Below are 19,096 nucleotides of genomic sequence, written 5' to 3' on the forward strand. Positions count from 1 at the left end.
TGGCACACTTACGGTTCAAATAAATTCTGGGGAAAATAAATGTATGTAAGGTCATCAGCTTTTAGCTTTCCTTATTCAAGAAAATGAATGATAATAAATTTTAAGTCATTATGAAATGCTAGCAATTCTGATGAAATATAATATGTGAAATAAGCTAGTGTCTATCAGAAATATAGTAACCATATTTGAATGAATTCCTGCCAAAATATTTTTGCCACGGGGTTTTTAGCTATAACATATTAAAACTATTGTTCATTCCAGAACTGCCTGACCTTAATGAATGTGGCATTTTTAAGAGACAGACAGCAGAAGAAACTGTTTTTAGCCTTTGCTGTAAAAATAAAGGTAGTTTTATTATAGATGAAAAAAATATTCTTGAAGAAAACTGCTAAGAATACAGTAAATATGATACAAAAATACCTTACTTTTTAAAGCACTGTGTGTATTTAAGGAAAAATATAGCCTTTTTCCCTTTAATCTTTTGCTATGCTAAAATTAATTTTTATAAATAAATGTTTAATAAGGAGTAGGTTGCATAGAATAATTTAATTGCTCTGATTAAAATGACTTCGGCAGTTAAAGTGAGTCAGTAGAAAACCTATGGTTTTTTCCCTCCTGGGGCAAGTTCATACATGAAATAGGAAACTTATAGCTACATGAGGAAGGCTAGAACAGTACACAGTATGGTAACAAGCAGAATAAAAAAATATATACAGGAAACAGATGCATGAATAATGGATTTTTTTATTGGAAGTGTTGAACTGTTTTACGATATAGTAACCGGAGTTTATTTTGTCTTTGTGCTCATCTTTAAAATATTCTCTTTAGGGTGTGCTTTTCAGTATGTTAAGTGGCAGGTCTTATATTTATTTGTAGAAGAGAGCATGTTTATGTAAGGAAACATGCTCTTAGATTTAAGCTTTATTAACTTAAAAACAAAAACACCTGAGAGCAGAAGATAGACCTCCTTAGTCTGTTCCTCATAAGACTTTAGAAGGCAGTTTGAAATAAATGTACACAATAGAAATTAAAGCTATTGTATATAATGTGAGCAAAAATTAATTTTTTTGATAACAGTAGTTTCTTGTGGGGGTTCTGTGGCGGAGGAGGTAGGTGTTTTCTGCATTTTGTGGGTGTCTGCTGTCTCCGGATGAAAATCTGTGGTTAATTCATAAGTCTGGCAAAATTTACAAGGAAAATCTCTTTGAAATAGTGCACAGTTTACTAATTTATTTCCGAGTACACTTATCAGAATAAATGTTGTATTTATTCCATTTAGACAAATTAACCTTTTTATATTTAAAATAATAGTTGAATATTTTCATGTTGCAGTTTCTTAACTGGTTGTGTGAAACTTGGATTCTCTCAGTGCTGAAGTTAAGACCTTAAAATGCTTCAGGTTTTACCATCTTAAACTCACTATTTATCTTGAGGCTGCCTTAATTAAAATATTATATACTCCAGGGCATATTAAACATGGCAATTTATTGTAATTCTTATTAATGGAGTGTATTTAATGAGTTTTCAGAACCAACTCCATCACCTACAACACACAATGTTGATTTTTATTAGGTACATAGAGTAGAACATACGCATGGTCTAATTTTCAAGAGGTACGCAGCACTGACAGCTGCTGCTGGCTCCTGTAGTAGCCAAGCAGGAGAAATGCGGGTGCTCAGCACCTTTGCAGCCTGGCAAGCGTGGGATAATTCCTCCCTTCCCTCTCTGCTTTAATTTCTACCGGAGTGTGCTGGACTTGTGCATACAAGAATGCCAGATTCTGCTTGTATTTTCAGCTTCTTGTGTTAACTTACAGTTTTAGAAAGTATTATTTCTTAGTTGTTATTAATGCTATGCGTTGGTGGGTGTGTGCCACAAGGTGCGACAGGTCCTTAAACACAGTTGTTACCTAGCTTCTGTTTGCTCTTTTGAACTGTCTGCATTGCATAGTTAGCATCTCTTGCAAGAATTATTTACTGCTTTATTTTTCCCTTTATACTTAAACGGATACAGTATTAGATGTTCATTATTTACTTAAGACTGCTCTGAGCTTCTTATTATTCATAAAAAGTACAACTGTGTTCCGAAAAGCAATCAGGGGAAAATAAAGGTATAAGGTGCAATTTTAAGATTAATATTAGTCTGACTATGACCAAGAAATCACACTGCTTGAGAGGAATTTCAGTATTATTGTTATGCTCTTAATGTGGGGTGGCAGAGCCTTTAAATATTTCTGGTAGAGTAGTTAATACAGCATGGAAGTTTGATATTTGTACAGTTTGTAAAGGAATTTGAGGTGTTACCCTATTTTGACTTCAGTTTTCAAGTATGCACTGGTGCATCATTAATCATAGGAAATGCAAAAATAAATAATATAGTCCCTTTGGATTTTTCATGTGAATACTTACCTTTTCCTTTTTTTGTATATACAGTTGAGGTATTTAGGTAACCCCTAACCTTTTGCTTCAACAAGGAGGTACAGTATAAAAATATTACCACAGTCTTCATATGAGCAGTTCTCTCTAAGAAAACCTCTAGATGAATATTTATTGAAAAAAAGCAAAGTTGCAATACAGAATGACTTAGCTTGGCCTGAATATTATATTTTAGACCACCAGTGAATAAAATTAAAAGCACATGGATTTTGAATAACTAGAAAAGGTTGTAATTGATTAGCACTGCATGAAAGTATTGAAGTGGAGTAAGTTTTGATTTGTGAATGGTTCTATTCAATAGAGGTTAATCCTCTATGTTTGATAAAATCTTAGTGCCCCTAATGAGTTAGTTTTTTTTTTTTCTCTCCCAAGTTTATTTAACCATCAGATATTTTGATGTTCTTCTAACAAAATGGAACATTTCGGTCTTAGCGAATTTTACATCAGTGTAGTTGATTTAAACAATATTGGGTATTAATAGTTCATTTGAGACAGATAATTAAACAGATCAGTGCATTTTGCTGCCTAAGAATCCTGTAAGTGGTGTAGTGCAATTCTGCATGGTTTAGGGGTTTCATATACCGAAAGCCTTAGTGAGAAGCTTGCAGCTTTCTTAATGCACATGAGAATAGTCATTCTTGCATAGTTTTCAGTATTATTTTTTTAAAGTCCTAGTATTTTGAATTATATTTTACGCAAAGGGTGGTGATTCCTGAGATTTTGCTTAGCATTCACAGTAATATGAATATGTTAAACAGAGCTGGAACATACAGAAAATTTCTGCTTTATATACATAGATAATCAAAAAGGAGCTGTTTCTCTCTTATCAATATCTTAATTAAAATAAAAACCTAAGATTCTGTATCAAATAGTAAAGCAGTTGAGAATTGAAATCTACAAAAGGTTTGTTTTTTTGAAGAATAAATGATAAGATACTGAGGAGTATTTTAATGTAAGTGGGGTAATTTTTTCTGGTTAACTTGAAGACTTTCATTTAGATTTACCATGTCTATCTATTGGGATCAGCTTCCAGAAGTTACATGTGAAATAATTGATTAAGTTATCAGCCAAATTTTGATCTGGTTTACTTTCTTTGGTGAAATCCTCCTATGAAGATGCACAGAACATATTTGAAAATGCTTTTTAAAAAAAAAAAAATTGTAACTGTTGTGGGAGACATTTTAAAAGTATTTCATTCTCTGAAATACTTTGTGTAAACAATGTTTACCAAATTTTCTAATAAATATGCTGTTTGGTTTTTTGCATAGTGTTTATTTTGAGCATTTTTTTCTTCAGATGATATGGATGTGAATATAATAACCTTTGCTGGTTGAAATGAATGCACTTATATTTAAAAGCTTAAGAAGGTTTACATAGGCATTGATGCAGCCCAAACCTGTGTATAACTAGCATAAGGTAGAAATACTCTGGATATGAAACATAGTATCTAGTTAATTCAAATGTGCTAAATTGTAGAGGATTATATATGTTCGCAGTAGTTAGGAAAGGATCCTTCCTCTTCACTACTCTTATTTTCCCTTTCATATGAAGTCAAAAACACATAGACAAAAATAAGTGAAATCAGAATTTTCAGAAATATGGTTAATGGCATAGATTAGCAACCATGCAAGTTAATCATCATAGCGCTGTTTTCCTTCCCTATTATTACTCGTCATTATGTTTCATCAGTTAATTCTTGAAGAGAAACATAATTAAATTCAACAGTCCTGAAAGGAATAAGGTGGAGATGGGAGTGGGAGATATAGACAGTAGAGAAGCGAAGAACAGATCGTGTGTTCTGCCGTACTGCTGCACCATTGGTAGGAAATGGCAAATTCATGAGTAACTTGGGTCTTCTGCCTTTTGTTCTTTTTAAAATATACTCTCTCTCCTTTTTATAAAGGTGGGCTTTTTTTAGTTTTGTTTTTAGCTTAAGATATATTGCTTATTATTGATAGAGTTCATGAGATTTTGTAGTTCCTTGCATCCATTGTTTGTGTCCAAAGTGAAATTTGTGTACCCAACCCTATTTAGTGAAGTTTGAGGAAAAGTGTAATTCACATTACAGTACTTCTCGCTCGCTTTAGGAGTGATCAAAAGTAGATGAATTAAGCAGTCAGCACTCTGTGTTTTGATAATTTTAGCCAACTAAATTTCTTCTAATCTCTTTTGGAAGTAAAAGCAAAAGAAAGTCCCTATACATGTAAACTGTATTTCCTGTTGTAAACACTGGGATAATGTGGTCTGGCTACGCTTCTGCTGTGCTTCATTAAGACAGCAGTTTCAGTAGAAAAGCTGCTTACCAGTTTTGTGTTAGCATTTCAGCTCAGCGTTCGGTGTAGTATAGCTACATGACCAGCCACAGGTTATATTATCTTCTGGTATCTATAGATCATAAATTAAATTGGTCTCTCTCCTGGAAGAAGCTATTCTTCGTTTCTTTTCCTCCACACAGTCTTATAGTTTATTCATGTGCTTAACTGGGAACCAGTCAAAGCGTGTGAAGTAGGAGGGGTAAAAGGAGCTCCACTCATCAGTTCATTACAATACAAGCTTAATCAGGATGTATATACTGAAAATGGTTCTAGCATTGTTGTTTTTCTTAGAAGGGGGGCAGGGGAGGAAAAGAAATAGGTTTAGCTACAGTCCCAACATAGTTTCAACATGATGGACACCATTAAGAAAATCTTGTAAGTTTTCAGAATTTTTTTCCTTGATCTTTCAGAAGTTTCAGTGAGTTTTCCTGATCTGTCTCAGTAAAAGATGCTTTGAAAAAAATTTTGAATGTACTTCTTGCTACTCGTCAAAGATGAGTAGGGTACAGCATTTTCCAACATGCTTTAAAATATGACTTTATTTTACTTACAGATAAATCACTTAGTCATATTCAGTTTTATTTAATATTTTGTGATGTTCTGTACTGATTTTAAGATTGTATCTGAGAGGAGGAAGCTTTTCTAAGTAAGCAGTGATAGAGGTGCAATTTTATAGCATATTTATGATTTTTTTATGGGCATATGTGTATGCAGTGCATATAAATAATTACCTTAGTATACATATATGATTTCTTAAAGGAATCTGTGTTTACAGTTCAGAATATTGAAGTAAATATTTGGCAGTGCTCTTCTACAGTTTTTCAAATCCCACTTTCAATTAAAGCTTAAATTCATCAGCATGTTAAATCATGTATTTTTTATTTCATAGCTTAATATTTTTATGCATGAATGTTTTGCCGTGTTCATAATAACTGTAATGAGAAGAATTTGCTTTTACAAATGACTATATTATCAAACATGCTTTGCTGTGAAATGAGGGCAACAAAAGACTGAAGAGAACTGCAGATTTACACTGATAACTTCATCTGATACATATGCTTAAAAATAAGAGGTCTGGAACAATGATAGGGCAATTATGGGTAGGATAGGCTGTATGCTACATGCTACTTAGTTTCATCAGGTTTAGAGAATAAGCAGTCTTAAATCACATAATTTAAGTCTCTTACAATATCTTTCGTTAACCAGTCATGGTGGATACATCTAAAAGTGTTACGCTTTAAACCAGAGTTCTTAAGATATTCTGTGCTGTTGCTGATTAGCTCACTAAATGCTTCATCTTTTTCCCTAAGATAATATTAAACATTGTACTAGATCTCATCAGACTCTTCCAAATTTGCGTAGCTATACCTTGACCCAGGTGGCAGCTGAGCACACCTGCTGTCAAACACTAAGGACTAAGCCACCGACTTCATTTTGCTCAGCTTGTCAGCTAACAAATTTGTTCATAAACCTGCAGAAGTTATTTACGGTGACTTTTTCCCCCCACAAACCAGGTATGCTATTTTAACACCCTAACATCCCATTCAGCAAGTTTTGGCTTAGATAACTATAACCAGCATTGTTAAAAGTAAGAAAACTCCCGACAACGGAAAAGAGAAGCTCAAATATTGCAGTACTTACCCCAAAAGAAGTTTTGCTGACATGGTGTCACTGAACTGAACAGGCTGTTTGATGCCATAGTCCCTCTCGGTTCACGGAGAGCTTTCACCTTCTGGTGTAAATACTTCTTGGATCCTCAAACTGAAAACACAAACCATAGCCAAACCTTGTTTTAGTTTTACAGTGTTCCTGGATTGCATAGACTCTATAGTTGGTTTTTTCCCTGTCAAAAAATTGTGTAGCACTGGTAACATGTGAAAAGCAAGGAAACAAAACAAAAAAAAAAGAGAATGAGCAAATATTTGAAGGACCTACTATTACTGCATAGACTGTGGTTAGAGAGCACTTACTGACTCTGTTGGTCTCAGTGGCTGGTAGTGACCTGCGGAGATTAACCATTTAAAACCCAGAGACTTCTTTGCTGTCCTCCTGGAGAAAGTTTGCACCGCACTTGTGGTTCTGTGGTTGTTTGTGAGGCGAATGAAGCATTCACACAATCCAAAAAAGCAAAAGCTTTAAAACTCCTTTTTTTTTTTGCAAGCACTGTTACTGGAGCGAGCGAGTCATGTGGCTGTGACATCAGAGGACTCCAAGTAGGACTGCCTACACTGTGGCTTTTTCTTTCTCTCTCCCTTTTTTTTTCCTTTTCTTTTTTTTCCGCCTCCTTTTTTTTTTTTTTTTTTTGTATTTTGACAAAAGGCCCGTGGTAAGGCCCTTCCTGGCATCCAGAAGGATATAGCTTTTTAATTTTTGTGACTCATGAGGATTTGGAGAGAGTACAAAATGCTGTAAGAGCCCAAACTTCTGTACAGTTAAAGCATATGGACAGCAGAACTTTATTTGTACTCTCAGTTCAGGTTCCCCCCACTCTTCTTCCCCCCTCCTCTTTTTTTTCTCTTTTTTTTTTTTCTTTTTCCCCCCCCCTCCCCTTCCCTCTCCCTACTTCATTATTGTGTCTGTGGAAAAGTGAGCAAAATTGGCACAAGTGGCTGTGTGAAATTCTGAACAACAGTGATGATTTACAATAATTTACATCTTTGGATTGTATCACGATCTTGAGTCTGCTTCATATTTGCTGGGTGGCTGGATTCCTTCTGTTTTACTTTTTCTCCTTGTCTTCCTATACTTGTGAATCTGTAACTCATTGTAAGAAACTTTACCTTTCCTAAGGTCTAGTAGCAGACTGCTTGTTGGGGTTGTGTTTTTTACTGTAATTGGCTGTCACAGAAGTGTTAGTCTGGGGATTCCTTTGCAAATCTTAAATCATGTCTGCCTTGCTTTACATGCCTTCAAAACTACTTGGCAGTTTTATGTAATGCAAATTAAGGGCAATTATGTTTCTTTTATATTTGGGAAAAAAAATGTCGTTTGGATATGATAACTAGTTGTGTACTGCAGTCTAAGTGATGCTTTTGAATACTGGTATTGCTAGGACTTAATGTAGACATTGCATAACAGAATGAACTGTGAGAGTTGGGAAGTTTTGATTGCGCTTACATTAATTGCTTATTATAGTTTCAGTGTTTAAGAGAAATAGAACAGTCTTAGACTTTTTGGGAGACTATAAATAACTTTATTCACCAGTTAATGTTAACACAGTTTTAAAATGAAACATAAATTTGATGCATATGTAAGATTTAAATACTTAATATCATATGTGTGCATGTGTGTGTAATATTTTTTATATACTTAACATATTGTAACTTCGACTTTGATTGTGTAATATAAGCCTTTACTGTACCAGTACGGAGTGGGTTAACAAAAGCAGTATTTTTTTGTTTATAATAGAGGCTTTGAAATAAATTGCAAAATGCTGTGTGTAGTAAGGAATAATGTGCACAGACAGTGTGTATTAGTAGTCTTGATTTGCTCACTCAGATTCAGAATAAAATTGGAAACATCTTTGAGAAAGTATCTTATTTTTTGCCTCTTTGGACATTATGTCTAGAACTTTTCTTATTAGCCTGATTGTATCACAGATGCACTGTATTTTTTTAGTTTTAGCCGAGTGATTTTTAAATTTTTCCTTTTTTTTGTCATATACATCTTTGGGAGCAGAAGAATTGTGTAAAACATTTTCTAGATATTGTTCAACTTTTATTTGTAAAATAAAATACATCTCTTTGAAGCTGCAATCCCTCCTTTTTTATTTTCCTCTTTGTCCTCAGCTTTCCCAGTAAGAAATTGGCCAGGAATGATGTGAGATGAATAGCTCGAGGTGTGGGTGGATAGCAGGTTCTCTGTTTTGCGGCGATGGAGAGAAAATGGGAAAGGAGATTTCAGTAAAAATTACAGATTGTGTTTTGATTTTTATTATATATTTATCAAAGCAACATAAAACCCTGTTCATAAAAACTACTTTCATATTTATTGTAAGGTAAATGGCATTGTTCTTAATTCAGTACTTTGAAAGTTATTAGATATTGCCAAATTTATAGAATTCTACCTTAAAATGAAAAAGGAGTATTCTGCAAATCACCCATCTTATAAAAGTAAGGGTGATACTTAATTCTCCTAATGATGGATTGCTTTTCTTTCTTTGTATTTTCACAGTATGGTTAAGAACATAAATGGAAAAAAGTTAAGGGTATAAAAATAATGGAAAGAATGGTAATCTTTTCATATAAACAAAATATGTTTGTGTGCATTACAGTTTTAATCAACTTTTGATGCAGCAAAAGCTTTTGGAAGTTGCTGCTTCCGTTATTTGTGGAACTCTTAATTGTAAGCACAATGTTTCTTCAACTACAGTTATGCATTGAAGATATTTATCAACTTCTGTTTGATGGTAGGTAGATTCAGTATTTTTATATAATAGATAACTCATGCCTTGATTTTAAATACTTGTTTTCATTCATATGAATGCAGTTGTTTGATTTTTAAAACTCCAGAATTTATTCTTAGTCACATCTTTAATATTAGAATATTGAACTTGCTACGGAAGTCTGAATTTTAAAATTTATTGCATTGAAATACTGTGCTCAGGCTTTCTCTGGAATGGCTTTTTAATGCTTTCACTTGTGTACACAACGTTATTCTCTAACTTTGTTACTGTGTTTTAGTATGATACCTTTATAAGACTTTTTTTTACTGTACGTACTTTTTCACCTGTGCTGTCAGGATCAAGACCACTGCAGTGAAGTCTTCATCTAGTAAGGCAAAACCCATTAAAAACAGAAAAACAAATAGTTTGGGTAATCTAGACGTAGTTTGCAGGAACTGTCACTGAAAAGATAGTCTTTTTAGTATAGAGACATTATAAAGCTAAACTTTATGCAGACCTAATACCTGTGAAACTGACGGCTTCTTTCAGTATAGTTTGCGCTTCTCATGAAGCAGATGCATGAATCCTGAAAATGCACTGTATAAACCGGTGTCTTGATTGCAGACTTATGCTTGACAGTCTTTTGTTTAAAAGGTAGATTTACAAAAATTGAAGTTAACTTACGTGTTCCATAGGGGATGCTTTAAGTCACTGTTACACTTACAAAGGAAGTATTATGCTAAGGAATTTCTCTGGTAAACTATGAGCTTGATCTTTGATGACAAATGAAGTCTTATTTAAAGTCAATTGTAATGCAACACTAAAAGATAATTACATCTTTCACTTTTTTGAAATGTGTTTTGAAACTTTTAAGTCATGCTTTATTTCCAAACATTTTGCCTTATGTCACTCAAAGTTCATACAGCATATAAACAGTATGATACCCTGCTGAAAGTTTATAGGTACTTAAATGTTTGTTTCTGTGCTACAACTGGAGAGATATAAATATTCTGCTTAAAGCAGTATGATGACAAACTTGTTAAATTGCACTCACTTACAAGTTTTACAATAGGTACTATAACAAGATGCTAATTTTTATAATACAGAAAGTTCTAATGCGGTTGCCTCAGATGCAGGTGGTCTTGTAGGTGTTTTTAACGTATCTGTTTCCAGTAGAGCAACATTTTCTTTTTTTTTTCTTTCAGGAGTGAAACCTTTCTCCTTGGCTCTGTTTTTCATAACTTAGAAGTAATTATAATTTTTAGAGGGATAGTACTGTGTTTTCTGATGGTTCTTAGCTAATATATTTAACATACTGTTTGATTTCAAATATTTGCACATTTTATGGAACTTTTGTTGCTAGACTTGGGTATCTTGTAGACTTCTCATTTCCAACATCTCTGCAACAGCTTCAAGTATGCTGATATCACATATATACTAATCTGTTAAAGCAAAAGCTAAAACTGCGTGTTAATTAAAAAAAAAATTGTAACAGCAAGGTTATTTTAGCAGTCCTTCATTTTAAAAGGCTACTTATTGGTGTCTGCAAGGAGTAGCATTGAACATCTGAGTTTGACTGCTGCCTTCTTATGATGACTTTCTGTTCTCTGCCTTATAACCTTTTTCTAAATAAGATAGGGTTTGAAGTAGACAGTGGCTTGGACCACTAAGCATATAGAGGGGGAAAAAATGCTGTTACGTTTCTAGTGTAAACAAATGTTGTCTGTTTTCTGTACAGTGGAATCAGGCTACTGAAGATCAAATTAAACCTTAAACTGAACTGTTATTTAAATTAAAAGGATGGTCATCTTCTGTTAACCAGTGAGTACATCACATAATAGCAAGTAGTAATAAATTGTTTTCATTCATCTTGAGTTGCCAGCTCTCTCACTCCTTCATAGAATAGAAAAGATACTCTCCAGTGAAATAATCTAACCACTGATCAGGCTTTGAATAAGGGGCTACACCTTAATGGTCAAATGTCTCATCTTGATTATTCTTGCTGCTCAGACATTTCTTCTGACACGTGTTACTTTTCTTGTGTTCCTCAAATACATATCTTGTAGACTGTACAGTAATTGAGAAAAAAGCCCTTTTGATTAGATGCATGCATTCTAAACAGTCAATATATGGTGTTTAAGATCATCCTAACCTTCTAGCTATTTTCTCCTGTCTGCTTTTTTTTCTTTTTTTCCTTTTTTTTTTTAAAGTCAACTTGCAGAAAATATGGGAAACTTGTCTCATATAACAGCTGAGGATGTGGCTAGGTTAAGGCAGGAAACTGCTACCCACAATGCAATGTTACATACACTACCACTTAATAAAATTTATTTCAAACATGCTACTGACAAAACCAAAGAAAAATAATATCCTAACTATGCTAGTTAGTACACTAAATATATCTAGGGAAAAGTGAAAGTAATCTCTCTAGAGCCTTTCTTGCTTCTAGGATACAATGCTACCAGTAGTTAAACCAGAGCAGGTCTCAGTAGTTAAAAGCGGTGACCTATTTTTAGAAAATATTCACATCGCTCTGGAAATTAATGATTATATGCTTTTTAATAACAGTCAAAGTTATTTTATATAGACAGAATTCAGATAAGCTCTCTCCTTAGATTTTTCTGGTTGTCAAAATATCCTCTTATGTAGTTTTAAAACTGGCACCGTTTCTTGCTTCATCCCATTTTCAATGAATCTTACCTTTACTGTAGCCAAGCAGCCTTTTACCTCTCCTTCCCACTTAATCTATTTGTAGGTTGGTGTGAAAATATTTTCCAAGTCATATGTGGGAAAGGAACTGAGAAGAAGAAAGTTCATCTTCCTAGATGATGTGAAGATTTAAGAGTTCTAGTTGTTTTATTTGATTGCCTGCAATTTGAAGAGTGTAATAATTTGAGAGGTAAATAAATTTAGGTGAATTCTAAGGTAAATGTAACAGACTTGAATCTTCTGTGATTATTTCCAAATATCAGACAGAGATACTTACGAAGTCGCTGATGCTGCTCTGCCATAAATGTCCTGAAAGTCTTGTTCTAGATATATTTTTGTTTCTGTTTGTTTTTAAATGCACGTATATTAAGGGTGATCCTCTTACAGAACATTTTTGAAGCATTTGCCTCTATAGTTAGAGAACACTTATCAAGAACAGCTGCTGTAGTGCTGTGGATCCTATCCATGGACTCATGGTGGTCTGCTGAACAACGTTCTTCAAGTTTGACAGGTGAGACAGAGACTCTCCAGTGCCACTGCTTTTGGATGAATCTAGCTGTGGTTGGAGAAAGTGCATCTTGCCAAAATATATGGGTAAGACCACACACAGTCTTTAAAATAGTTATTGTAAGCTTATTTTTAGGCAATATATGTCTTGACAGTTCTTTTATTTGCATGCCAGTTTCACTGCTGCTTATAGATTTTTCATTTATTTTAGTAATGGCAATTGCAGATTGAGATCTATGTTTGTAAAGCTTTTGCACAACATTTACACTGGAAAAATACAGACTTGCTACTTTCAAACCTCAGTCAAGATTAGAGAACAGATTTTAAAAAATATTAAAGCAGAGTATTCACGCTTTTCAGATTTGGTGTCAGTGTTTTCATATTAAACCCCATTTTCAGGGGCATAGTTCAGCAATAAAAATTTGCTTCTGGTTTTAAAATTATACCAGTTTCAGTAGCTTCTGTGCTTGTATAAGTCTGCAGCAATGTAGATTTAAGACATGAAATTAGTTCAGTAAGTAATAAAAACGAAATGTTTTTTTTTAAATTGCATAGTTATTAAATACTGAATTTAGAATCTGTATTTGATTTATATTATAACTCCTAGACAGTATTTTTCATGTGTATTTTAATGTGTAGAATATTCTTTGCATTCTAAGTGCCTGCTTCAACAGTTGGCTCCGTAATGTGTATTTAAAATATTGTATGTTTAACTGACAGTCTAGAAGGGGGTTGCACCCTGTAGAATTTCTGAGTAAACAATACCCATTCCGTAAGTTTCAGAACAGATGTTTTTTAAATACCCTAAGAGAAATTAAATACAATACTGAAATGGAATATCATAAACCATTCATTGGGCAGTGATGCTTTAAAGTTATGGATTCATAACGACATAGGTTTTTTTCCCTATTTCTGTATTTTCCAGATTATCTTGCATAATTAATGCACGACTGTTTCTCAACAAAACATTACTCATTTTTTATTACTTAACATTGCATAGTACTGTTGTTTATAGCAGTGGACTTTACAGACAATTAAGGAAATAGTCACTGCCCTGAGGAGTATACAATTAAATATATACAGCTAGCCATTTAAGAAAAGTATGAAAAAGAGGGAGGGGAAAACCCCCATATAATGAACTGTAATAAATTGATTTGAAGAACTTCATGGAGAAGGGAGAGTAGTTAGTTTTAATTTTATTATTATATTTAACTTTCTCCACATATTCTAGTATGAAGAGTGTTATTTGTGTGCAGTTGGCTGGTTTTGTTATCTGCTTGAACTTGAGCATGATGCCTGGTCATCACTGTTGCTTCTCTATATTTTTTGAACAAAAAAAAACCCCACTCTCTAACATTTCCTTGTGCAATGAATGCAAGCAGTGCTGTAAAGAGTATTTTTTAGAAAAAAAAAGTAGTAAAATGAGGTAATTTCATCCTTTCTCCCATTTATCTCTCCATGTCCTCTTTTTTTTTTTTTAAAGTATTTAGTACCTGGATCTACTACTTTTCCACAGCTTGTCAACAGTCTAAGCTTTCCCTTGTAATTAAAAATGTATTGTGGTTTTTTGTTGGAGAAGAGATCTGAAGATCATTCATGAGAAAGAGAGTTGAAAAGAGGATGAGAGGGGAATGGAAGGAATAAAATTGGAAGGAGGAGAGTTAAAGAGAAAATCTTGTTGTTTTTTAATGAGTTTCTTTTTTAACAGTATGGCTCCCATTTTGTAGAGAAGGAATACTGAAGGCGAGGAGAAAAGAAGACAATGAAGCAGGATGAAGAACAAAACCATGCACCCCTTTTCATGGTGACAGCATACATGTCTCGTAGGAGAAAGTTGCCCTCCAGTCTCCCAGGCAATGTGAAACCCAGTTTGTTCTGAAATAGCCAGTTCAGATACTGGAAGCAGCCTAGCTGCGTTCAGTGTGGTGGTGAGCTCATTTGGAGTGAATTGGGCTGTCTCTGCGTAGCCCTTAAAATGGCCCGTATAGGTATGCCTGAAGGATAATGGAAGAGAATCAAACTTAAGTGAGGTTGGGAAGAGTGTGGGAGATGTTTGTGTTAAATTTCCAGTGCGCAGTGTGTTCTGTGCTTGAGAGTTGGTTGGTTGATTTTTCACATCTGGAGGAGAAAGCAGGCACTATTAATAGACAGTGCATTCACCGATGTTCAGATAAGCAGGTGTTAATTATTTTTAAGATTTTTTTTTTTTTTTGTCATGCTCTGAGTAAGACTGCTTAACGGAATGGTGCTAATGAAAAAAAAAATCAATTACAATCATTCCTTCCACTCACACCTCCTCCTCCTCTGACCTTCCAACCCCAAAAGTGAGGAAGCAGGGCTGTTTTTGGCTTTTGTTTTTTGGTTGGTTGTTTTTTGGGGTTTTTTTTGTGGTGGGTTTGGTTTTTTTTTTTGAGAGAGAACCTGTGGTTTGGTTGCCAGAATCCAGACCTATAACTTCCAAGATAAATAATGCAAGCTTTGAGGAAATGTTCTGTGTGGCTAAGACAGTATATGCATTATTTGTTTTTTAATACTTAGATATTTTATTACTCTAACCATTTATTTCTAATCTGTTTAGATGGATAAATAATCATTTGTTTTAAGAAGATACACCACTGCGTATACTTGTTAGCTCCATGAGGGAAGTGTCTAGTAAGCACCCAACCCAGTTAGCTCTGTGGGGTATTGGCAGTTGGGTAAACAGGGTGCTTTTAACTTGGAGAGCCAGCCTACAAAGTGAATTGTTACTTTTACATTTCAAGAGGAAACGCAGGTTCTGGGTCTGCCGCTTGGCTGTATGTACTGTGAGGGGTCAAAGGTGCTAAGCAGGATGAAATTCTGCGTTTTGGCGTAAATAGTCTCTAGGCTGTCCACCATCATCTTTTGAGTATTGCCTACTGATTACAACGTGTACGAGGACAGGCCATAGCAATCAATGGGCACGTAGTACCCGAATCGCTTTTGGAACTGTACAGCCAAATTCCTTGTTAGTGATTGGAATAGGAGTATATTGGAACAGGAGCACTAAAAACCAGTTATGTTGGAAAATTTGGCAGCGTAGCCACAAATTAATCCAGGCTGAAAACTAAATAGTCTTCTCTAGTATTTTCTGAATTCCTTCCCTGAGAGCATTCTGCTTCTGGAGTGGTGTTTTTTAGTTGTTCTGGTCCTGAAAAGACTTTGGACTCAAGGCTATCACTCTGGTCTGAAAATTAGTTCGAAGATCAAACAAATCTCTATTTCACGTACTTGCATATCAAAGAGCATGTTGATTGGGTAATATTTGTGTGGAATAATAAAATTTCTTTTGTACTTTATAAGCTTGGTATTTTAAAGAAAGTTGTATTTTAGGGGTGTGGGATCTACACTATAGATTAATTCCTATAACACTTACATTGTACCAAAATCCATTAGATGAGGTTGATTATAAGAGTTACATCCTCTGTGATATTCATCTCCTGGATTTCATACTCTGTAATCGTGCTGCCAGAGCAGGTCCTTGTAGCCAGGCTTCTTCATGTATTTGGGGAACCCATGGGGATGTACAGATTGATGCTACCAGACCATTTTGTAAGATCAAGCAGTGCTCTGGGCAGTTTGCTGCTTTGCCAAAAACCCCAATGCTAAAGGAAGCGTGACTTTTCGTGAGCCAGAGTTCATTCTCATGGCATGGGCTTTAAGGTTGGGGCCCTCAGAAATAACTGTATTCTCTGTGAAGTGTAAAATGGGCTAACTTTTATCTTTCACATTTTGTGCCTTTACGTCTGTATAGGTGGAGTATATCTTTTCTTATTTTAAAAAGAAACTTCAGTAACTGTTGCGATTTCGGAATAAGGCAGAATATGTAGAATATGCAATTTTATTTTGCCATCTTTATCCTGCTCATTCTGTAAAATCCGTAATTGTTGTCCTTTCTTCAAAGTCTTTTTAAATTATTTTTATTTTCCATGAAAATCTAAATGTTTTCTTGCTTTTTAAGTCCAGTTTTGCCCAGTGTGGGTTTGAAGCAGCTCTGCAGCAGAATGTTTATATTTCAGTTTCAGGAAAAATGATACCAGTCTGTTCAGAAATGGAGTATTTGCAGTAGTAAGTGGCATCTTTGCAAGCTAAACATAATGATCAAAGAGTTGAAGAAATAACAAATTTAGTTGTCTTTTGGACAAAATTACAATGGAATAGCATTTGGTTTGTCATTTAGCATCAGTATGATTTATTTTTCTTCTCTTTTAATTGAAGAACAAATCCAATTCATAACTGAACGCAATTCAATCTTCTCATTTTCTGATGTGGGAGGAAAATATCTGTTTTATCTGTATATAGGAGCTACAGTAATTCAAGCTTATTTTTCCTTTTGAATAACTGAAATAAACTGAAAGAGTCAGACATTCTTTACCTGACATTATTATGCCCAGACACATTTTTAGAATTCATGAATTTTGCAGAACACTAATTCTTTGAGTGCTTTTCTTTTCAGCTCTCATTAGTAACTATTCCTAGATTGGACATATGACAGATATACAGCTAAAATAGTAAAGATTTTCTACAAGATTGCCTATTAATTTAGAGGTGAAATCTGAAGAATTTGCAAATAGAACTATTCCCAACTGATAGTTGTTTGGTTTGTGGGTTTTTTTTTCCTTAAATCTGTGTTGTTCTGCTAAAATAAGTTTAGCTAAACTCTACACTGGAAGAATAAGTTGATGAAACTAGCACAGAAATGCTAGAATTAATGTTTCCAGTGATTCTTAGTACAACCCCATTGTATGTGGTACATTATAATAGTGTTAATTGATTGCATTTTTTTTCGTCCCTAGAAGTCCTGACTCATTCTATGCATGGAAGGAATATTGCTCACTTCAGAGTTAGTTATTCAGTGGCTTTCTTTTTATCACTCATTGCTCATTATATGGCTGTCTGCCATCTTTCCTGCACAGTTTTCAAACTCTATTATGAAGAAGAATTACTAAGAAGAATTATTAACTTTCACGTGCTCTTTTGTGACATGTCACACTATGAGAGTACTTAACAAATATTAATTTTTTTTTTTTCTTCACAGTACTCTTGAGAGAAATATGTTATTCTCTATATCAGATATATAGTTTGGTGGAGGTACAGAGAGAATAAAATTAAAAAAATAAAAGACAAATTAAAAACCAAACTTCTCAGTCACTCTAGAGTACACAACTAGGGTGTGCTTTTTGTGAAAAGGCTTAGCTTTATCTATACATCACTATAAGTTTAAACAGCTCGTTTTTTCAATGATGGATGTATGAACGTCTACAAATCAAATACCGTGGTTTAAACAAGGAATGGATAATTATTGATCACTTCCTAAAAGGGGGCATGGTTAGATGGAGTGTTGTTCTGATCTAGTATGACGTTTCTTTGTTCTTGTGCATAGATGAGCTTCATTGTATGTGTTTTCCAAACATAAAATTAACAATTGGAACTCAGCATGTCCACTTTTATGATCAAGAACATATGCAACTTTTTATAGGTTCCAGTGTGTAGCTTCATGGAGACCGAATGGTTTCATCACAACACTGGAAGTAATAGATTGAGGCTGCAAGTCTCCTTCACCTGAATACCAGAATCTTCATGTGGCCTCAACTCCTGACACGTTGGCCATGTAGGTTGTTGGATAACTTGCAGGTGGCTCAGGGGTAGGAGATGAGAGTGTTCCCTGTGGTCCACTTCAGTGCAAAACAGGGCAAGGTGAGGTAAGCTGATGGGTCCTGAGATGGTGTTTCCATCTCAACGGTTTGTACCTTGCTTAAAAAAAATTTTAAGGATTTGATTATTTCGGCAGCTTTCATGCCAACACTGACCTCTTGCTGATCATTTGACCTATATCATGCACAGGAGCTGCGTTTGAACTAAGCCGTATATAGATCAAGAACCAAAAAGATGCTTCACTGTTCAGGACACTGATTGACTGTCAAGAGGCATGGATTCATTTTACCACAGTTTTACTTTGAGTTGTTTGATTAACGAACTCAAAAGTGGTGGGTTTAGTGAGAAGTCGAGTATTTAAAATACCTCTTAGTGACTCTGATGTAATTTTTTTTTTCAGTTGCAAGTTACTGATTTGTGAAATTGGGATGGGAAGGGCCTAAAGTATTGAGGATAAAGAATTCTATAAACGGCAAAGCCAGTCTTTCTGTGAGACTGTGGAAAGATCATTAAAACGTTGTATATACCTTTTTTTCTTTTTTGCATTTCTTTTGATGGCTGTATAGAAGTCTGTAGAAGTCTCATATTTCTGTGGAAAGAGAGAGAACCAAGAAAAGGAGAAAAATGTTTCTTCCGTATTGCTACTTTTCACTGTTAACAAACAGGGTATTTGTTAATGGAACTTGCTGTGTTTTGTATTTTCAGATATTAATTATTAGCTGCTTCTGTCCTCCTTCATGCTTGTTTAGGAGGTAAACAAGTTAATTTCTGTTTCACAGGTACGTAAGGGAGACAGACCGATTCTGGGTCTGAACTGGGGAGTTGGTAGTACCTGTTCCAAAATAAGTACTAGACTTGCTGTTGAAAATACGTGGTTGTGTTCAGCTCTTAACATGCCTGCGGTCTTATTTAGTTCATTATTATACTATCTCTACTTTAGTTAAAGATGAAAAAATAGGAAAATGTGTTGATAGAAACAGGCCTCATGTAGTATTATTGAAGATCTTTATTAGATGTCTAAACATAAGATCTTAGAAGTTTCAATCGAAGCTTTGACCAGTGTTTTTTTGTTA

At 34.5% G+C, this 19,096-nt stretch overlaps 2 protein-coding genes across 3 annotated transcripts in view; one reads left to right on the forward strand and one right to left on the reverse strand.

Annotated features, from left to right (window-relative positions):
- Positions 1 to 6,449, reverse strand: part of RUNX2 (RUNX family transcription factor 2) — a 152,054-nt gene extending 145,605 nt beyond the window's left edge. Inside the window, 1 exon segment of the mRNA XM_050894191.1 lies at positions 6,392 to 6,449. Coding sequence (XP_050750148.1) covers positions 6,392 to 6,449 — 58 coding nt within the window.
- The window catches only part of SUPT3H (SPT3 homolog, SAGA and STAGA complex component), a 282,525-nt gene that overhangs the window by 38,272 nt on the left and 225,157 nt on the right, over positions 1 to 19,096 (forward strand). The window lies entirely within an intron of this gene.

This window comes from Gymnogyps californianus, chromosome 3 (assembly GCF_018139145.2).
Source record: "Gymnogyps californianus isolate 813 chromosome 3, ASM1813914v2, whole genome shotgun sequence".
NCBI classification, from domain to species: Eukaryota; Metazoa; Chordata; class Aves; order Accipitriformes; family Cathartidae; genus Gymnogyps; species Gymnogyps californianus.